The 23152-nt window shown below is 38.6% G+C and overlaps 1 protein-coding gene and 1 pseudogene across 1 annotated transcript in view; one reads left to right on the top strand and one right to left on the bottom strand.

The window, feature by feature from the left end:
- The first annotated feature begins 171 nt into the window (after positions 1 to 171).
- Adarb2 (adenosine deaminase RNA specific B2 (inactive)) overlaps positions 172 to 23152 on the top strand; it is a 568842-nt gene continuing 545861 nt past the window's right edge. The window contains exon 1 of the mRNA XM_041630701.1: positions 172 to 556. Coding sequence (XP_041486635.1) covers positions 454 to 556 — 103 coding nt within the window. The 5' untranslated portion in view covers positions 172 to 453. The remainder of the gene's footprint in view (positions 557 to 23152) is intronic.
- On the bottom strand, positions 12483 to 12928 carry LOC121432617 (annotated as a pseudogene).

The raw sequence follows: 23152 nt of genomic DNA, 5'->3' as shown, positions 1-23152 counted from the left end.
GCTGGTGCTGCTGATGTCAGAGCCAGAAGACAGTTGTGATTGGATCTAATTAGACTTTGCGGCAGCAAATAGACGAGCTCCCTGCGTGATTGGCTTTAAAGTGGATGGTGCCAAACAACTCGCAGAGGCGCAAAAGTAGCAGCCCTGCTTTGGGAGCCCAGAGGAGGAGAAAAGAGCTCCGGGGCGCTCAGGACGCGCGGGAGAATCTTTCCCAGAGCTTTCTGCCTACGGAAGGGCTCAGCTTTCCAGCGCACAAGGGAGGCTTTCAGCAGCTCCAGAACCAGGGGACGCGGCAATTAAAGAGAAGGTGCTTGCTAGCATTCCCAGTCCTAAAAAGTGAGCCTGCTACTTGATTTGGAAAGCCAGAAATACTCACCGCAGCAGCCACCGCAGCAAGAATAAGAAAGGCGAAATTGAATAAGGACCGGCTCCTCTCTAAGTCTCCCAACTGGCATGGCATCTGTCCTGGGGAGCAGCGGCAGAGGATCTGGAGGGCTAAGCAGTCAACTCAAATGCAAATCCAAGAGGAGAAGAAGGAGGAGGTCCAAGAGGAAAGGTAAGAAGCTCTCGCTCTGGGTGCGTGCGCTCTGGTGCCCGCTGCAACTCTCTCCCCCTTTTCTCCCCTTGTCCTTCCTGCGATCTCGGTGGCCGCTTGTAGGTTTCCGCTTGTCGCCTTTACTTTAGGATGTTTCTGGGATGTCCACACTCAGTAGGGCACTTGCGAGTTCTTTTTTTTTTTTTTTTTTTTTTTTTTTTGTAAATAGGAAGGGGTCTTTCCCCAAGCCCGAACGGTACAGCGAGCCAGCCCACTACTAAGAGAAAGATGTTTGGCAGGAGACACTGGGAAGGAAGCTGAGAGGGCAGAGCAGAGGAGCATCCACTCTCTGATGCTTGTGTTCTGGGTACCACCGTCCCTACTGGATACCCAAGGCTGGCACTTAGACACTCTTGGAGCCGACATTATTAGAGGGTGCCAAAAGAAACACTCACTTAAGCCAACACACATAAAAATGAGGGAATGAGCTCTTGCCCCAGCTCCTCCTATCCAAATTGTCTCAGAGGAAAAAGAGGGCAAAGCCAAATTGACTGGCTTTTATTTATTTATTTTCTAACTCAGTGAAATATCTCGTGGTCGTGTAAACACTGGCATAGACAAAGAGGACAAGGCACGTCCTTGTAGAAATTACTGCCAGTAAAAAAATAATAATAATAAAATAAAAGCTGTGTATTAATGGTAGGAAAAGAAAGAAAATTAAGCCTTGCAAACCAGAAAAGGGTGGACAACCGGATGGCGGGTTGCAGCTGACAAACTCGGGCTGTGCCTTGCTACTGACAATGTTGGGAACGGGCGGCTCAGAACTTAGTCAATGTCACCACAAGAGCAGGGATTCCACACAAGGGTTTGTGTCAAATTAGCAATTCTTCCAACGTGATAGGCGGTGCCCTAACATGCATCTTTATCCAGTGTGCATTCCAAAGATATATTTAAAGATGGTCCCAAAGCTGTCCCTTCCTTCTCAGAGAGGAACTTGACTCTTTGTGAGTCGGTGGAAGTTCAGTGCTCTTACCAGTGTCTGGAAAGTATTTTGTTTTTCTCTAAGCTTTTAAAGTGTTCCTAGAAATATGCAGAGCAGACACAACTTAAGTGAGTTGGAATTTTTAAACTATTCTCATGCAGAATACATTGTGAGATATGGTGGTTGTACTAACCCTTCTAGAATCTATATCGATAGCCTAAGATAAGTTTCTGCTCAATGGTTTCCCAAGTGTTTTCTAGCAGTCCCTGCATCCGATATGATTTCTAATAACACAAGTTAACAAAACAAAAATGTCAGAAGCAAACAGTCCTTGCTTATGATAGTGCAAAGACCCTTGAGAGCAAAGGAGAGCTGACACCTGCCTTTGATTGTCTCGAAACGTTTGGTTTTCACAGGGGGGGGCTGATTTTATAATTGTACTTGAATTCATAAGCAGCTTAAATGTATTTGATGTTCATTTCATTATCTGAAAATGTTTTGAAATTGACTCACTGATTTCTTCTAAAGCTATGTACTATTAAAAATGACATGGATAGTGAGATAACCATAGCTTTCAACAGTTTGACAAAGAATGTCAGTTTTAAAAGAAGTAAAGAAAAATTGATAGTTTTATAATCTTTTTAACTATTTAGAACAAAGCAAATGGAGCAATATTTACAATAACACCGTCTCTTGAAATGTAAGCTGCACCAAATCCTCATCTTCCTTCATTTGCCTTACCATGAAGTATAAGGCATACTAACTTAAAAGCATTCTGGAAGGAATTAAAAAAAAATCTGAGAAAGTCTTCATTTACTAGAAACTGAATTATGACAGCCCAAAGTAAAACATTTCACAGAAAATATTTCTACATTTCACTATATTTGTAATTTTGACGATAGTAAGTGTCCAGATTTTGATAACAAAGGCAATAGGCAATCATATAGCAATTTCTATTGTGTGTAGACCTGTGTATAAGTGGCCTTTTTGGTGGTACCTGTCAGCAGCTCTTGTGGTAGGATAGACAAATGAAATTATTAAATATTTGCTTCTACTAGCAAAGTTAACAAAATATGATAAAAAATAAAAGCTAGTATACTTGATTACAGGACATAATAAATAATTTTTTTTAAATCTCTCAAAAAGATAAGTTTATTTATAATATCTTATAATATCACATTTCTTCTCCATAAAGAGCAATGGTGTCTTTAAATTTTATCTTAAAGATCGTGTATCTTCACCAAGATGGAACAGCACAGCTTCAAATTGTAAGCCAGACAAACATGAAAACCCAGACATGCATGGGAGAGAGTTAAGGAATTCTAGAGAGGTTATGGAGTAAATTTGGAAAATGTTGATTATAATCTGTGAAATTATTCTTGCAAGTTAAGAAATGTAGCTATGATAAATGCATGTGTGCATGTATGTTCCCAGCTCATCTCTCAGCCAAACTTCAGGTTTTTAAAAAGTGCCTCCTAGCATTCAGCTGGTCAGTGTCAAAGGTTCTTTTATTTTCCATGTATAGCCTTGAAAAGTGTCTTTGGTACGGTATGCTTTCCATGCTCCAACAGTCTGTTTTGAACTGAAACACTAACTACAGCCTAACCATGGTAATGATAGGATAATTATCGGCAAATGCAATCCATCACCTTGGAAATGGGGTTCTTTATTTCACAGGGTGGGTTCTGTCACACTACCACTTAGGAAGTAGTACATATCTTTAAAGCATCAAAAACTGAAGGAAAACTTAGGCACAGAATATTACTTCCAGGACTACCGAGCAGAAGCACGCATTTCTTTGCCAGATAGACTTTAAAAAAAATTCTTTGAGAAGATCTCCTTACCCCCATCTACTTTACATTTTCTTGAGACCTTGTATTAATCACCTTTGCATGTTTTCTGTTTCAGTTAGGATTTCTTTTAGGGATGGTTTGTACGTGGTTTACATTGTTTAGACGAATGGAAAGTGTGAGAATCTTACTTTTATATGAGACAGTGACAAGCGAAATAAAAGTACACTGAGAAGAACAGGCAAAGCTTTTGATTTTTGTACCTGTGTAAAAGTAAGGACCGAACCCATTTATGTGTGGAGTGTAGCAGTTCATCCTCCTTTGCTGTCAATTAGAGACTTTGGGGAAACAATGGTAGTGCAGGTAGTTATGAAGGCTATCACCTGCCATAATTAACCATACAGTATTGCCTGCAATAGTTCACGGAGCAAACAAAGAGATTGCACTTTATTTTTCTAGTTCTTGGTAGAATTACACAGCATGATTGTAAACAATTTCATCTATTCCTTACTTTATGAAGGATAATTCTGCTTTCATTAGAAAATATTGCAACTATTGAGTAAATATTGCAAAAGAATTCATTTTAACTTAAATAAAGGTTAAGATTCGAAGTGTTTTTTTTTAATTGTTGTTAGCAGCAGATCACTCAGGTAGTTTTCAAAATAGTTCAGTTACAGAAAAGTAAATCACTTAAACTTTAATCCCTTCCCATAGACTGTCAGGATAATATATTTGAGGAGTCTCATAAATACACCTTGACAGTCTCATTGATTAAAATAGTATATATTTTCTGTGTTGTGTACCTGTTTTTCTTTTTCTTGTTGTTGTTCTTAGTGTACTTCCCCCAAAGAAGCTATACATTGACCTGAAATTCACTTTTCAAATAAAATATTTAAATAGATAGCCCATATGTAAAACAAATGAAGTTACTGAAAATTTAAAACAAAAAATCTCTTTTAATATGGACCTAATTTGAAACAGATACCCACTCAAGGTAAACTGAAGGACACACAACACAGTGAAGTGTATCCATCTTCCATCAACGAGGAAAGGACTTAGGGAAAGTGTCTAAGGGATATGCAGACACTCATCTGACTGGTCAGCTGAGCTGGGCATTGGCACATAATGTGTCAGTCTTTGGAGCATTGACAACAGAAAAGTTGTCTTGAAATGAGCTACTGTTCCAGAGTGGTTCAGTGTACAGATCTTTAGGGGTCTGGGTGTGAATTTTGGAAGCAACCCCACAAAGCAGATCTACGAAAGTAAATTGGGAATCTCAGCAAGGTGGTGAGGAGCAGAGCAGCCTGAGAATGTTGTGAAATGCAAATAAAAAGTTGGCAAGGGGGACATAGTAAGTGGAGCAGATGGATAGAGATGCCGGCTTGTTGGGAAATGAAATTCCATGAAAAATTAATGAAATAGAAAGATTGTGCACTGGATGAGGGTGCAGCGGCCGTGTTGCTCTCTATCCCCTGAACGCTTTAGTAATCCATGTGGCTGTCATCTCGGCGGGTAAAAGACAGCCCGTCTTCACCACTGGCTCTTATCTCGCTCGCTGACAGCTCAAGAGGAAGGACTGGATTTAGGGATAAAAATCAAATTGATTAAACCAACCGTTAGCCAGGATCTAATTGCATGAGAGGTTTTCCGTTTTTTCTTTCTTTCTTTCTTTTTTTAAAATTTATATTGGTGCTTCTGATTTCTAGTGACCCATGTAATAACAGTAATTTAAGATTGCATCAAGGGCATTAGGTATGATGAGGGAACATGAATTTAGAATATAGGTATAATATTTGTGTATTCTGACCTAAATAGAGGCAATATGGTTATTGCAAAAAGCCATCTCAGAATAGTCTTACATAAAGAAATGGAGAGTGAGAGACTGTATTTTGTAAGACACAGAAAGGTAACATGTTCTGAAAGCATTGTGTTTAATTTAAAACCTATATGTGCATATATGTTCCTATGCGTCTGTGTGTGCATGTATTGCTATGTATGTGTTTGTATCTAAACAGTAAAGACTAGAAATATTGGATCAATTTTATACCTGTCTGTATCTTTTTCAAAAAATTCTAGAAAATGGAAGTGTGTATTTTTATAACAAAAGCAGTAGAGAAATACCCTAAGAATGAAAAAAAAAAGCATTATTTGACTCTTGGTCATTTATAATCTTTATTTCTAAACAGATGTTGCTGTGACCAATCTGGGTGCTAATGATTTGTAAGCAAGATTTGTAAAGGGGCATATTTTCTTATCATGAACAAGATATGAAAAACTCTTAACCACTTTGACAAAAATGAAATCAAATTCCAAGTGAGCAACGAAAATCATGAATGTCCATTACAAAATAGCTTAACTATTGAATGTTAATAATTTGTATGGGGTTCCATGTGAGCACAAAATAACTGAAAATAATAAAAGCCCGAGAACATAGAGGAGACACAGTAGTGTGCCCTGGCTGATGTGTCACAATCCTGATCCTTACTGCTTGGGGTTTGTAGATAACATGAATCTAAACTAAACCTTATTCTTCAGTTAAATGGTTTTCTTTGCTTAGAGGAATATATGCTATAAATTCTTGATTGCGTAAATACAACTGCTTTTTTATTACTCTTAATATATTATAACTCACTTAATGTGCCAATATCAAATAGAGGGACATTTTTTTTTTAAGGAGAATAAATCAGGAGGAACAGTTCCTTTTCAATTTTGAATACACATACTTTGGATAGGCTCGTGTGAGACCTTGGGAAGCAAGTGTAAAGTTGCCTTTAGACTTCGCAAACTCCAGGACAGATCTGTGTGTCTGTTTGTGTCCCTTGCTAGCTTGGTCCCCAGGCATCTGTGTTTAATGATGGTGGTTTAGGTTTTCCTCTCTGTTTTCATTTTACTTAGAAGGAAAGAACGTCAAGGGCTGTTGCGTCTGGTTGCCTGGATGGCTGTAAGTAAAGTCTAAAGCGTAGCTCTAAGCTCTAAATCTGCAGCTGAAAATGTGTGAGTGAATCCAGTTTCCCGGGAATCACATCCAGGCATCAGCCACTTAGGAGCTGACTCGTTTGCCTTTTAAGGGAATTTTAGTTTCTCAGAAATGAATCTGGCCACTGGCAGAGGCAACGAACTTTCTTTTCTGGGGAATTATGTATATTTTTATAAAGAGTTAATTGGAATCACCTGGGTCCTCTAAATAAATGCTGGATATTTAATTACCTTTTATTTTAGTTATAGGTATTGAATGTGAAAGGCAGTAACATAATTCCATTTTATTCTTTTATTGATTATGAATGAATTCCATTTACATCTGGCTTCTGGGTAGAAAATAGCCAGCAATTGCCCCCTTTGTGCCATTAAATGCAAATATATTCGAATTTATTATCACCTGTGCTAAATTAGAAAACTGTCAAATAGTTAATGTTTCTTCTAATTTTTCAAAATAGCAAACAGGTTATATAAATTTTATGTTTATATGAAGGACATAAAAATGATATTATACCTGAGTAAGAAACCATGTCTGATAAACGGAGCCTTCCTATAAACAAAGAAAAGTAATATTAGTTTTTAAAATTGAAAGCGAATACAATCTAAATACCCAGACATCTTTATGCTCAGATAACTTCATGTTCAAATGTCTTAAAGCTGAGAACTGAAAGTGTTTATGAAGCTCTGAATACTTCAAATCTTGAGCCTGAGGGTGGATCTGACAATCCGCTTCCAGGGTAAAGGACAATTAGAACAGTCATGTTTGCTTAACTGCTAATTCATTCCAATCTGAATAGTCACCAAAAGCCTTCTCTCACCTTGGCAAAGCAAACACTCCTGTGGATGAGAAAGGAAGGTCTGAATACAGAGATACAGTGTTGCAGGTGTTGTTTCAGTCTAAGTACCTGCCTCTTACATTGACACTCAAGCTACAACCAGGTGCCAGCAACGCCACTGGACATTTTTTAATCAGTGACAACAGAAAAATCATTCATGTCACAGGCCAAGTTTTCATTCTGTGGCTGTTATTTTGCTATTCAAATAATACATAAAACAAAACTATTCATAATATATTCCTAAACTCTCTTTTCTGAAATCTTGAGTAGGTGAAGTGAATCTAATGCTGAAATGATCATCATAACACTTTGAAATGAATTCGTGTGTGATGCTTTTAAACACTTTACCCATAATGTGCCTCGGATAATTCTATAGATTTAATTAACCTTTGCTGTTTCGTTTATTTGATATGAGATCTCTTCTTCTTGTTTCCTTCTGCCTCATCGTTTTGTAATGTCTTACATGATTTCTCAAATACGTCTTCACAACTGTGGTATTAAAATAGGGCGGATGTGTGGGAACATCTTTTCTCACCATCAAAGCCTGTTTTCAATGGAAAATGCTAATCTGGTCAACTTCCTTCTTAGGGTCAGGATGAGACAAAGGTGGGGAGTCTAATTTTCCTAAAAACACACCATCAGCTAGTGGGACGCTCATGCTTCAGATTTATTTAATTGTTTGAAAAAAATCAACTGTGCTATTCAAACTACGTTGGTTAGTGTGTTTTGGCGTAAAAGCAATATTTTTTTTAAAAAAAATTTAATTGCATTCTGAATGCAATTTAATAAACATGACAGAAACGTCAGCAAAATAGATTTTGACCTCCTCCAAACCCCAAGTCTAGCTGGGTTCACTCATCCCTGTCTGTAACAGCTGCTGAGTTCACATTGGGCCCGTGGCTGTGAAAATAGCTGGGGTCTTAAAGGAGAAGCCCACCCTCTTGATGTTAGGCTGTGTTGAAGGTTAAGAGCCCAAATATTAGCTGTTTAAAATATATGCACACAACTGTTTCTTAAACTCTATTTTATAAATTTGAGGCATGGATAAATAAATTACTGAAAAACAATACTTTTCTTTAATCCTTAGGTGAACAAAAAACATTGAAACATTTATCTGTGCTGAGCCCCTTAATAATATAGCTGGAACTCGAAGGACAAGCAATCATCAATGTTCTACCAGAACTCTAACAGTGTATAAAGCCAGTGTATGTGGTCAAATTAATATTTTAAAATTTAAATAAGTATATATCTCAAATTTTCTCCTCGATAAAGAATCATGATTCAAGAATCATTTATTAGATGTCTAAGTAAAATAATAGGATATCACAAGCATTTGAGAAACTCTGAGACAATAGCAGAGCTAACTTTGACAGCCCTTCAAACACACACACAGCAAATAATACAACGCTTAAAAGTAGCTTTGCTGTGTGGTAATGTACTCCTCCAATATCAATATACAGCTCCAGTCTGGGGTTTAGCAAATGGGAAGACTTTGAGTACTAACTGAAATTGAGAGATATACTTTTACTTACTAAGCACATAGGAAAAAAAGTCATTTATTATTAAGGCTAACAAAGTTAAGTGTGCATGCATATCATTTCATGTAATCAGCAGAGTTTTAAATCCATTTTTTCATTGCATGAAAATTGAATCATGATGTGGCTTTTGTGTGTAGCTAATGAATGGAATTCAAGCCATTAAATTGTGTGCTTGTGTGCTTTGTGTAGACTGCTAATATATGCACGTGGCATAGAGAAATGCCAGGCTCGAGATTTAAAATGCAATAAGTATCTATTGAAATATTGAATTTTAAAATGTTAAGAGATTCGTCAACTCTGTTATATATTTTTAAAGAAATAATGTACCACAATAAAAATATCTTAGCTATATCTGAGAGCGTAAACACTTTGAGAAATGGTGGGAAAATGATAGTGGTTTGTGGTTATACTTCATAATTCTGAGGAAAACATTAATTGTTTAATTGCAGAAGTTCCAGGGGATCAACAATTAAAATTTCTCTTTGTGCATATTTCACATGAAGTAAAATAAATCTTCTTGTCTTTGCTACTAATAAAAAGTAATTCATCTTCTTACATCATTAAAAAACACTCTTGTACAAAAGGATTTAATAAAGGACAAAGAACTCACAAACCAAAGACAAATGGAGGGGATAACTTATAGTATCTTTTCCTAAGCTTGATTAAAGTTCTCCCCTCTTACCTTTTATTTTGTGTAGCTTTCATTACACAAAGATACATGATTTAAAAATATGAGCCAACCCATTCCATTCTGCTTGCAGAACTGCTAAATTTTGCCTTAAACAAGTATGAATATGCAGACAAAAGCTGTATTTGATAATTTTTACTAATCTACTTACTTATTAATGTGTATGCATATCAGCATTTCCTAGTATGGTTTATATAATATAGATGCTACCAAGGCCCAATAAAATGAAGCCGATATAGTGATCTTCTGTAATCTTATATTCCATATAAAAATACAAATCCGGCTGTATCAAATGAAAGCAGGGAGTGATAATAACCTACTATGACCGCATGTAATGTTGGGTCTTGTGATATTTTAAAAAGAATATGCTCAACATATACTTTAAACTTGTATTAAACTATCCTCATATATTACAGTCCCATTCACAATGAACATAAACAATGATTTGTTTAAAACAAAAGCCACTAAGTAGAATGAGTTGCTTTTATAAAATTAAGTATAGCTTGTATTTCTTTTATTATTTAAAATAAACGTTCCTTATAAAACTAAGCTATTAAGAAATAACATTGCCACTCTTTCTATAGTGTCAAAACATAAACGATGTCCATTCGCCAGGAGGAGCTTCAGGGTTGGCTGTGCAGTGAAGAGCACTACCTGCTTGCTATCCACAGGACCTGAGTTCAATTCTCAGCATCTACATGGCCCCTTAGAGCCATCTCTGACTCAAGTCTGAGGGGATCCAACAATGTTTTCTGGCTTCCAAAGACACTCACATGTGTGGTACACAGGCATACACGTAGACAAAATAACCTTTAAATTTTTTGAAACTCACTGTGGAAAAAAAATGTCAATTTTGAAATAAGTTGTGGTCGGTGGAATGTTCTCAGAGAGGCTATCTGGGTGAGGCTAGAGGTAGGAAAGGGAACATGGAAAGTATTGTAATTCTATTTTAATTAAAACATAGTCTTAAAAGGACTTTTTTTAAAAAAGAAATAATCAGAAAACAGAACACTTTCTACTAAGATTATATATAAATAGTGTGAACTATGGCAGCTATGGGAAGGGAAAATCAGGGAGGGTTATAAAATGGCAACCAGGATACATCTTTAGGGACAATGTAATCTAGGAAAAAATAGACTCTTCAGATCTCAGGTGTGTGAAGGAATGTGCAGGTTGAATGAGGATGTTGCTGCACTCTTCTTTGTCATCCCTCAAAAAGGATATCCTGGTGTGCTCTTTCGTATTCTCTGAAATTAACACAGTGATAGCATTGTGCATTATCAATAAATATTTGTTGTAGAATTATTTATAAAACGTTCTGTCTCCTTTATTTCTACAGAAGAGTTACATAACTCTGGAGTTTATCCATCCACCAACCATTTAGTAGAACCTTTTATTTGTCAGTCATGTAATAAACAGTAGAGATTAAACAATGTAAGCTCTGAAAACTGCTCAGAATCCCAGAAATCAGATTTCGATGTCTTCTGCCTTCTCTGACATTTACATGGAAGAGATATTTTACAAAACTCCCTTTTCAGAAAACGTGGGCGGCTCACTTCTATTGTTTGCTGAATTAGTCTCCTGATGATTGGCATGCTCATTGCTCATCAGTATTTTCCATGTAAGAAATGAAATGAAGCCATCAGACCCAACAAAACTAAAAGAACATGAAGCCTTTCTCCTGGAGCCAGCATTCTTAGACAAGTGCCTTTGCTGCCACGCCAGGTTTTCTCTTCTCTGCTTCGTTTATCCTGCTTCCAGCCTGAGCACCTGTCATCTCTGTAAGGGGGTGGTCCCTGCTCCTAGATACTCCTAGATATACAGCCATGCTACTGCATCCCTTGCCTGGAACGAGTGACTCAGTTTCCTTCTTCCGAAATGGTTCAGGCACCAGCCAGTTGTTAGCCCACCATTTGAGCTGAAAATGAACTTCTGCACTAGCCACTGTGTAACACAAAATCCTGGCACCAAAACAAAGAGAGTAACTTAAATTGCTGTCTCCTGCTTGTAAAATACACTAGCAATTTTTGTGACCAAGGACAGGATAGCTCTGCCTGGAGGTCATGGAAAGTGGGATGCACACCCATCTGTCTAATACAATTTAAGTACAGTTCATCTATATCATCAGTAAAGGTGTTGGCACTCCCTCCCATTCCACTCAATATTGTCAATATGAGATAGATTGTGACAAAAAAAAAATGAAAGTCACTAAATCTACCCTCAGTTTCTAACTAAATGGCTTGCTCCTTGGTCTCCTTTATCTTCTATGCCTGCCACTCGCCTACCTGTCTATAATCTATTGTCTCTTTCTCTGTACAAGCAGGAGACATATATAGAATTCACTCCCAAAATATAGTATCAGATGACAAAATTCTTTAGTAGCTCTTAAGCTATTGACCTGTGATTTGCAGCTACAAAGGTACTGGCTGCAGTAGATACATCTGGATATTGATTTCCAATTGTTCTTGGATTTTTTTTAAACTTGAGCATCATAGAAGTTAAAAGTGTAAAGTGATTAAATTGAAATCAAACAAAGAATTGAGTGTCATTTGCTATTTGTATATCTTTATCTGGCTAAATTATACATTGTCCATAATTTAGATATTAGCACCAATGCTTCTTCTGTATGGAAGCATGGCATATTAAATCTGGTATCTTTCAGCAAATTTCTCACACTTGGTTGTTGCTTCTGCTGTCCACCTTCTAGCTGGGTTGTTCTTTCAGCAATCTCAGGAAGACTTGACTCTTGTCCCTCTACTATGAAGGAATACTTTATGTCAGAGTTCTTTTCACCAGTGTCCAGTACACCTGTAACTGAGAACATTACTAGTTTCACGCACCAACACCCCAAGATTCTCTTCCATACTAAAAGTACTTTTCTTCCTTCCATTCCTCCCTTCTGGTGCTGCCCTGGAAAACCATTCTGTCTTTGAGCTATCCTGGCTCTATCTCTTCTGGATCCTGGATCCACAGCACTCACTAAAATGTCTTCTGTATGACTCTGATCTAATAGTTTGTGATTTGTTATAACGTAATGTTGCAAGAAAGAATGATGTCCTAGTCTTAGCTCATTGCAAAAACAGACCACGACTTTTTTTTTTTTAATGTTAGCATTTAATTGGCCTCCCTGAGTGGCTTCAAGCCACCAGAACACAGGCACCTGAACACCCTTTATCTTCTCTTCAGGTCTTCTGCTGAAAAATTTGGCTTTCACGATGACAGGCTGCTTAGAGAGCTTTCCCTTCTCCAGAACTTTGTAGTAGCCCGATCGCACGACATCAATGATGGGAGCAGCTCCAGTCTTGTTCTTGGCAGCATTGACCCGGGTCTGCTCACTGACCAGAGTCCACAGTTTATCCAGGTTGACAGTCGGGCAGAAGCTGTTGTTTCTCTTTAAGTGGTAATGCCTCATCCCAACTTTCCCGAAATAACCTGGATGATATTTGTGGAAGTTGATCCTGTGATGATGCATGCCTCCAGCGTTCCCGCATCCTCCTGGATGCTTGCGGTGTTTACCGATGCGGCCATGGCCGTGGCTCACGTGGCCCCAGAGTTTCCGGGTCTTCCTCAGTCTGGATGGCATGGCAGTGGCAGAAAGGAAAGAGCCAGACCATGACTTATAATAACAGGAAATAGAAAAAATAATCAGAAAACGAAGAGCATAGGTAATAAATTAATAGGAAAAAATCTATGAATTTATATCTGAACTATAGACTTTTCAGTTTACTCCTAACACAATAAAAGTATAAGAAGTATAAGAGAGATGGCTCCACAGTTAAGAGTGATTGCTGATATTGCAGAGGACCTGACTTCGGTTCTCAGAACCCTCTTAGGTGACCCACAATCCCTTTAACTCCAGCTTTAAAGAATCAAAGGCTGACTTCTGGCCTCCACAGACACTTCTACAAAATGTGGTTGGGAAACACACACACACGAGAGAGAGAGAGAGAGAGAGAGAGAGAGAGAGAGAGAGAGAGAGAGAGGAGAGAATCAGATCCATTTATGCTAAAATTGTTAAACTTGCCTTAGAGAAACACAATATAAGGGAGCCTGGATTCTAAAATGTTGAGTTTTTTTTTAAACCATTAATATGAAGATTCATTGCATTAGTCAATAAAATCAGCAAGGTACCATTTGGTTCTTAGACAACCCAAACATCTAATATTTGTCTAACACATTGTCCTGAGCTTAGGCTATCTGATTTAATCCTCCTGGTGATACTATAAAGTAATGATGTGAGTTATTTTCATTTTGCAGAGAAAGTGCTGAAATACGCAGTGATGAAGTAGACATGTGCTTGAGGCCACATGTTCAGGAAATGGCACTTCAGGCATCATGACTGTCTTCAGTCTCATGGGTGATACTATGATTTATCCAAAGTTCTGCTACCACTCTCCTGGTTAAGTACTGCTCTCCCACAGCGGACCAAAAGGGCTAGAGTCCCCCACTTTTATATATGTGGGGGAGGGGGAGTTGAAGGTATATGGGGAGTGTATGCATGAGGGTATGTACATATACCTCATGTGTGCAGGTGCCTATGGAGACCAGAAGAGGGTGTTGAATACCTTGGAACCAGAGCTGCAGATGATTGTGAGCCTCCAAATGTAGGAACTGGGAAGCAAACCCAGATCATCTTCAAGAAGATAGAGACTATTAAACATTGAGTAACCTCTACAATTCCAGGGTCCCATACTTTGAACAGGGAATGTATCTCATCTAATTCTTTTATTATTTCATGTGACCCCAAGCTTTTCAAAGAACTAGTAGAAACAAGTGACACACTAAGACCAAGCACAGAAAAGAGGCATCACAGCACACCGCTATTGTCTCACGACCATCGGCAGGTCATCACGTTGCAGTTTACAGGAGGAAGTTTAGTGCTGTGCACGCTCATCATCTTGGAGGCAACATATCTTAAGAAGATCATTGCAAGGATTTCATATACTTTTTTTTAAAATTTATTTATTTATTAAAGATTTCTGTCTCTTCCCAGCCACCGCCTCCCATTTCCCTCCCCCTCCCCTAATTAAGTCCCCCCCCCTCAGCCTGAAAAGCAATCAGGGTTCCCTGTCCTGTGGGAAGTCCAAGGAACCCCCCACCTCCATCCAGGTCTAGTAAGTTGAGCATCCAAACAGCCTAGGCTCCCACAAAGCCAGTACGTGCAGTAGGATCAGAAACCCAGTGCCATTGTTCTTGAGTTCTCAGTAGTCCTCATTGTCCATTACGTTCAGAGAGTCCGGTTTTATCCCAGGCTTTTCCAGACCCAGGCCAGCTGGTCTTCGTAGGTTCCCAGTAGAACATCCCCATTGTCTCAGTGTGTGGGTGCACCCCTCATGGTCCTGAGTTCCTTGCTCGTGCTCTCTCTCCTTCTGCTCCTGATTTGGACCTTGAGAATTCAGTCCTGTGCTCCAATGTGGGTCTCTGTCTCTGTCTCCTTTCATCGCTTGCTGAAGGTTAATATTCAGGAGGATGCCTATATGTTTTTCTTTGGGTTTTCCTTATTTAGCTTCTCTAGGATCACTAATTATAGGCTCAATGTCCTTGGTTTATGGCTAGAAACCAAATATGAGTGAGTACATCCCATGTTCCTCTTTTTGTGTCTGGCTTACCTCACTCAGGATAGTGTTTTCTATTTCCATCCATTTGTATGCAAAATTCAAGAAGTCCTTGTTTCTTACTGCTGAGTAATACTCTAATATGTATATATTCCATACTTTCTTCATCCATTCTACCATTGAAGGGCATCTAGGTTGTTTCCAGGTTCTGTCTATCACAAACAATGCTGCTATGAACATAGTAGAGCATATACTTTTGTTGTATGATAAGGCCTCTCTTGGGTATATTCCCAAGAGTGGTATTGCGGGGTCCAGGGGTAAGTTGATCCCGAATTTCCTGAGAAACCGCCACACTGCTTTCCAAAGTGGTTGCACAAGTTTGCATTCCCACCAGCAATGGATGAGTGTACCCCTTTCTCCACAACCTCTCCAACAAAGGCTATCATTGGTGTTTTTGATTTTCGCCATTCTGACAGGTGTAAGATGGTATCTTAAAGTTGTCTTGATTTGCATTTCCCTGATCGCTAAGGAAGTTGAGCATGACCTTAAGTGTCTTTTGGCCATTTGAAGTTCTTCTGTTGAGAATTCTCTGTTCAGCTCAATGCCCCATTTTATAATTGGGTTGGTTAGCCTTTTACAGTCTAGTTTCTTGAGTTCTTTATATATTTTGGAGATCAGACCTTTGTCAGTTGCGGGGTTGGTGAAGATCTTCTCCCAGTTAGTGGGTTGCCTTTGTGTCTTAGCGACAGTGTCCTTTGCTTTACAGAAGCTTCTCAGTCTCAGGAGGTCCCATTTATTCAATGAGGTCCTTAATGTCTGTGCTGCTGGGGTTGTATGTAAGAAGTGGTCTCCTGGGCCCATGTGTTGTAGAGTACTTCCCACTTTCTCTTCTATCAGGTTTAGTGTGTTCAGACTGATATTGAAGTCTTTAATCCATTTGGACTTGAGTTTTGTGCATGGTGATAGATATGGATCTATTTTCATTCTTCTACAGGTTGACATCCAGTTTTGCCAGCACAATTTGTTGAAGATGCTCTCTTTTTTCCATTGTATACTTTTAGCTCCTTTATCAAAAATCAGGTGTTCATAGGTTTGTGGGTTAATGTCAGGGTCTTCTATTCGATTCCATTGGTCGACTTCTCTGTTTTTATGCCAATACCAAGCTGTTTTCAATACTGTAGCTCTGTAGTAGAGTTTGAAGTCAGGGAAGGTAATGCCTCGTAACGCTCCTTTGTTGTATAAGATTGTTTTGGCTATCCTGGGTTTTTTGTTTTTCCATATAAAGTTGATTATTGTCTTCTCCAGATCTGTGAAGAATTTTGATGGGATTTTGATGGGGATTGCATTGAATCTATAGATTGCTTTTGGTAGAATTGCCATTTTTACTATGTTGGTCCTCCCAATCCAGGAGCAAGGAAGATCTTTCCATTTTCTGGTGTCCTCTTCAATTTCTTTCTTCAAAGATTTAAAGTTCTTGTCAAATAGATATTTCACATCCTTGGTCAGAGTTACCCCAAGATATTTTATGATATTTGTGGCTATCGTGAAAGGTGATGCTTCTCTAATTTCCCTCTCTGTTTCCTTATCCTTAGTGTATAGGAAGGCCACTGATTTTTTTGGAGTTGATCTTATATCCTGCCACATTACTAAAGGTGTTTATCAGCTGTAGGAGTTCTTTGGTAGAGTTTTTGGGGTCGCTTATGTATACTATCATATCATCTGCAAATAACGAGAGCTTAACTTCTTCTTTTCCGATACGAATCCCCTTGATCCCTTTATGTTGTCTTATTGCTATTGCTAGAACTTCAAGCACTATATTGAAGAGGTCTGGAGAGAGTGGACAGCCTTGTCGTGTTCCTGATTTTAGTGGGATGGCTTTGCGTTTTTCTCCATTTAATTTAATGTTAGCTGACGGCTTGCTGTAAATAGCTTTTATTATATTTAGGTATGACCCTTGTATCCCTAATCTCTCCAAGACTTTTATCATAAAGGGGTGTTGAATTTTGTCAAATGCTTTTTCAGCATCTAGTGAAATGATCATATGATTTTTTTCTTTCAGTTGATTTATATGCTGGATTACATTGATAGATTTGCGTATGTTGAACCAGCCCTGCATCTCTGGGATGAAGACTACTTGATCATAATGGATAATTTTTCTAATGTGTTCTTGGATTCGGTTTGCCAGTATTTTATTGAGAATTTTTGCGTCGATATTCATGAGTGAGATAGGCCTGTAATTTTCTTTCTTGGTTGGGTCTTTGTGTGGTTTTGGTATCAGGGTAACTGTAGCTTCATAAAAGGAATTTGGCAATGACTCTTCTGTTTCTATATTGTGAAATACATTAAGGAGTATAGGTATTAGCTCTTCTTGGAAGTTCTGGTAGAATTCTGCATTGAAACCATCTGGTCCTGGGCTTTTTTTGGAAGGTAGATTTTTGATAACCGTTTCTAGTTCTTCGCGACTAACAGGTCTATTTAGATCGTTCACCTGGTTTTGGTTTAGCTTTGGTATATGGCACTTATCTAAAAACATGTCCATTTCTTTTGCATTTTCTAGTTTTGCGGAATACAGGCTTTTGTAGTAAGATCTAATGAGTCTCTGAATTTCCTCTGTGTCTGTGGTTATGTCCCCCTTTTCATTTCTGATCTTATTTATTTGCATGTTCTCTCTCTGTCGTTTAATTAGTTTGGATAGGGGTTTGTTGATCTTGTTGATTTTCTCCAAGAACCAACTTTTTGTTTCATTGATTCTTTGGACTGTTTTCTGCGTTTATATTTTGTTGATTTCCACCCTCAGTTTGATTATTTCCAGTCTTCTGCTCCTCCTGGGCGTGTCTGCTTCTTTTTTTTTCTAAAGCTTTCAGGTGTGCTGTTAAGTCTCCGATGTATGCTTTCTCTGTTTTCTTTAAGTGGGCACTTAGTGCTATGAACTTTCCTCTTAGCACTGCTTTCATAGTGTCCCATAGGTTTGAGTATGTTGTTTCTCTATTTTCATTGAATTCCAGGAAGACTTTAATTTCCTTCTTGATTTCTTCCTTAACCCAGGTGTGGTTCAGTAGTTGACTGTTCAGTTTCCATGAGTTTGTCGGCTTTCTGGAGGTAGGATTGTTGTTGAATTCTAACTTTAATCCGTGGTGATCTGATAAGACGCAGGTGGACACTGATATTTTTTTGTATCTGTGGAGGTTTCCTTTGTTTCCGAGTATGTGGTCAATTTTCGAGAAGGTTCCATGGGCTGCAGAGAAGAAGGTATATTCTTTCCTATTTGGGTGGAATGTTCTATAGATGTCTGTTAAGTCCATTTGCTTCATTACCTCCAGTAGTTCTCTTACTTCTCTATTAGGTTTCTGTCTGATTGACCTGTCCATTGCTGAGAGAGGTGTATTGAAGTCTCCTACTACTAGTGTGTGTGGTTTGATATCTGCCTTGAGTTTTAGTAATATTTCTTTTACATACATGGGTGCTTTTATATTAGGGGCATAAATATTCAGGATTGAGACATCATCTTGACAAATTGTTCCTGTTATGAGTATAAAGTGTCCATCTCGATCTCTTCTGATTGATTTTAGTTTGAAGTCAGTTTTGTTAGAAATTAATATGGCCACACCTGCTTTTTTCTTAGGACCATTTGCTTGAAAGACCTTTTCCCAACCCTTTACTCTGAGTAGATGCCTGTCTTTGTGGTTGAGATGTGTTTCTTGCAAACAGCAGAATGTTGGATCCTGTTTTCGTATCCAATCTCTTAGCCTGTGCCTTTTTATAGGTGAGTTGAGACCATTAATATTAAGTGATATTAATGACCAGTAGTTGTTCATGCCAGATATTCTTGTTGTTTTTGGAAGTAGAATTTGTGTGTCTCCCTTCTTTGAGTTGTGCTAGTGAAGGGTCGCTAGATGCCTGAGTTATTGTAGGCAGTGTTGGCAATGTTGGATTCCTTGGGCTGCGGTTTTCCTTCTATTACTTTCTGTAGGGCTGGATTCGTGGCTACGTATTGCTTAAATTTGTTCTTATCCTGGAATGTCTTGGTTTCTCCATTTATAGTGAACGAAAGCTTGGCTGGGTATAGTAGTCTGGGCTTGCATCCATGGTCTCTTAGCTTCTGCAGTACTTCTATCCAGGACCTTCTGGCTTTCATTGTTTCCATAGAGAAATCAGGTGTAAGTCTGATCGGTTTACCTTTATAAGTTACTTGGCCTTTTTCCTTTGTAGCTCTTAGTATTCTTTCTTTAACCTGTATATTTTGTGTTTTGATTATTATATGGCGAGGGGATGCTTTCCTTTGATCCAGTCTGTTTGGTGTTCTGTATGCTTCTTGAATATTAAAAGGAATATCTTTCTTTAAGTTGGGAAAGTTTTCTTCCATAATTTTGTTCAAAATATTTTCTGGGCCTTTGAGCTGTGACTCTTCTCCTTCTTCTATTCCTATTATTCTTATATTTGGTCTTTTTATTGTGTCCCATAATTCCTGAATGTTTTGTGATGAGAATTTGTTGGCTTTGCAGTTTTCTTTGATCAGAGCATTTATTTTCTCTATGGTGTCCTCAGAATCTGAGATTCTTTCTTCTATTTCTTGTATTCTATTGATTATGCTTGTTTCTGTAGGCTGTGCTCGTTGACCTAGATTTTCCATATCCAGCTGGTCCTCAGTTTGTGTTTTCTTCCTTGCTTCCATTTCAGTTTTCAATTCTTGAACTGTTTCCATTACCTGTTTGATCGTTCTTTCTTGGTTTCCCAGGGTATTATGTACGTATTTACTCATTTCTTCAAATTTTTGGTTATACTTCTCATCCATTTCTATAAGGGCATTTTTCACATGTTGTTTAAGGGACTCTACTGCTTTCAAAAAGTCAATTTTTTCCACTTCTTCTGTGTTAGGGTGTTGGAGACCTTCTGTTGTAAGATCATTGGGTTCTGGTGTTTTCATGCTGATTTTCAGATTATTGGGTGAATTCTTTCCTTGACGCCTGCCCATCTCCTCCTATCGATGCTATCTAAGGGGTCTGTTAAAACTGGTTCAGGTTTCCCTGCTGGCCAGGGGCTCCTCTTACAAAATGCCCTTGCTCTGTTTCCTGGTTCCTGCTGGGGGGGGGGGGGGGGGGGCAAGATCCCTCTCACCCCTCAGAAGGGTCTTCAAGAATAGGACCGGGCTCCTCCTCTGCCAGGGACCTCCCCAACCGAATGCCTACCTCTTTGGTTTAATTGTAGTGGGACGATCTGTTCTCGGTGTTTCGCGCGGTCCCTGCAGCCTGCTTCTGCTGCTGGGATGGTTCCCGCCACCAGCAGCCTGTGTCCTCTGCTGCTGCTCTGGTCCCCTCTGGTTCCAGCCTGTCCCAGTTGGTCCCCGCCGGCTGTGCTGGGCGTCCTCCGGCCGCCTTCCGCCGCCCGGCCCGGTGTTCTGGCCGCCTTCCGCCGCCCGGCCCGGTGTTCCGCAGGATTTCATATACTTAACATGTGAGGATGACTATGAACTGGCCGAAGATATATTATGCTGTTTCAAAGTCAAAGAGGCTTTCAACTGGTAGTCACATTGCATCATTCTACACAAAAGACCAGATAACAGATTTCGAAATTAAAAAAAAAAATAACATGTCAAGATCTTAGCATAAACGTAATTATAATCATAGAAATCATAACGTAAAGCAAATTATTCTTGGTGCAAGATATATGTGTACATAGTTTTAATCCTAAATTATGTTGTCTACTCTAAGATCTAGAGATTACTCTCAGCCAGGTAACAGTTGCCTCTGACGTGTAGTAGGCTTTGAAATATAATTGCATGTGTGTGCTGAGTAATTTACTCTTCAAACACCCTGTTTCTAAATGCTGTCAAAAACTGAGCATGACATGTTAGATCTCCTAAATATTCTGAGACTAAGTTACTTTTTACTGGTATTCTTGGTTGTCAACTTGACTTTATCTAGAATTAACTGAATCCCAAGTAATTAGGTACAACTGTAAATGGGTTTTCTTTTTTTAATTTTTTTATTTGTTTAACTTTTTTATAGACCTGTTTGTGATCTTCCTTTTAATATATAATATTTTTATTGAGCTCTACATTTTTCTCTGCTCCCCTTCTGTTTCTCCCCTCCCCTTCAACCCTCCCACAAGGTTCCCATGCTCCCAGTTTACGCAGGACATCTTGTCTTTTTCTACTTCCCAGGTAGATTAGATCTATATATGTCTCTCTTAGGGTCCTCTTTGTTGCCTAAGTTCTCTGGGATTCTGATTTGTAGGCTTTTTTTTTGCTATATGTTTAAAAACCACTTATGAGTGAGTACATGTGATAATTGTCTTTCTATGTCTTGGTTACCACACTCAAAATGATGTTTTCCATTCACTTGCCTGCAAAATTCAAGATGTAGTTATTTTTTTCTGCTGTATAGTACTCTACTGTGTAAATGTACCATGTTTTCCTTATTCATTCTTTGGTAGAAGGGCATTCAGGTTGTTTCCAGGTTCTGAATATGACAAACAATGCTTCTATGAACATAATTGATCACATGTCTTTATGGCACGATTGAGCATCCTTTGGATATATACCCAAAAGTGGTATTACTGGGTCTTGGGGAAGGTTGTTTCCTAATTTTCTGAGAAATCACCATACTGAAATCCAAAGGGACTGTACCTGCTTGCATTCCCACCAGCAATGCAGGAGTGTTTCCTTTACCCTACAACCTCTCCAGCATAAGTTGTCATCAGTGTTTTTGATCTTGGCCACTCTTATAGGCGTGAGATGGAATCTCAGAGTTGTTTTGTTTTGCATTTCTCTGATGACTAAGAATGTTGAACATTTCCTTAAGTGTCTTTCAGCCATTTTAGATACCTCTGTTGAGAGTTCTCTGTTTAGGTCTGTACTCCATTTTTTATTGGATTATTTGTTCTTTTGATGACCAATTTCTTGAGTTCTTTGTATATTTTGGAGATCAGACTTCTGTCTGATGTGGGGTTAGTGAAGATCTTTTTCCATTCTGTAGGCTGCCATTCTGTCTTGTTGCCCATGTCCTTTGCTTTAAAGAAGCTTTTCAGTTTCAGGAGGTCCCATTTATTAATTGTTTTTCTCAGTGTTTGTGCTGATGGGGTTATATTAAGGAAGTGGTCTCCTGTGCCAATGAATTCAAGTGTACTTCCCACTTTCTCTTCTATAAGGTTCAGTGTGGCTGGCTTTATTTTGAGGTCTTTGATCCATTTGGACTTGTGTTTTGTGCATGGTGATAGATATGGGGCTATTTTCATCCTCCTACATGTTGATATTCAGTTATGCCAGCACCATTTGTTAAATATGCTTTCTTTTGTCCATTTGATATTTTTTGCTTCTTTGTCATAAATCACGTCTTCAAAGGTGTATGGATTAATATCTGGGTTTTTGATTCAGTTCCATTCATCCTCCTGTCTGCTTTTATGTCAATACCAGGCTGTTTTCAGTTCTGTAGCTCTGTAGCACAGTTTGAAATCAGGTGTTGTGATGCCTCCAGAAGTTCTTTTATTGTACAGGATCGTTTTCTTAATTAAATAACTTGAAAATGGGATGTCCCACATTTAATGTGGATGTTTGGGGTGGGAAGATCCACCTTAAATCTGTGCCACACCTTATGTTAGCAGCCTATATGAAAGATGTGGAAGGAGGAAGTTCTTGCAGTTTGCCTGCTGAACTTGCTCTCACTGGAAAGCATTCCCTCACCAGCATTAGAGCATACTTCTTCCGGGTTCCAGCATCAGCTGAAAACGAGCTGTGGCATTGAGCCTCATGCACTAAATACTGGATTTGTGGGCTTTCTATTGGTAGACATCCATTGTTAAACTAACTGGCCTGCAGCCTGTGAGCCACTCTAATCAATCACTTTTATCAGTTTTGTTCTTCTAGGTCTAGAGAACCACAACTCATGTAGTACTTCATCCCTAGCAACCAGAATATTACATTTCTGTCACTTTGGATACATTTCCTAGACAGTAAAGCTAGATTATGATATCAGACTCCTTTCCAGAAACAATACCTCTACCTCTGAAAATTCATAAGTACTGTTTTCATCACTTTAAAATTGCTCATAGATAAACTACAATATCTTCAGGGATGTGAAATCTTTGTAGAACTGAATTAATAGCAGATCCATTTAATGTCCAGAACATTTTTTTTATTCTTCTGTCATATCCATGGCTACACAATAGTGTGATGCATAGATTGTGAAATGTATCTTGTTCTGTCTTGTTTCCTCATCTCCCTGACTTCTCTGAAGTTCTCCCAGTTCTAGTTAACA

Source organism: Microtus oregoni, unplaced genomic scaffold (genome assembly GCF_018167655.1).
Source record: "Microtus oregoni isolate MIOR12 unplaced genomic scaffold, Mior012 000035F_ref0000213, whole genome shotgun sequence".
Taxonomy (NCBI): Eukaryota; Metazoa; Chordata; class Mammalia; order Rodentia; family Cricetidae; genus Microtus; species Microtus oregoni.
The sequence above is the reverse complement of the archived record's forward strand: the minus strand, read 5'-3'. Positions and strand labels throughout refer to the sequence as shown.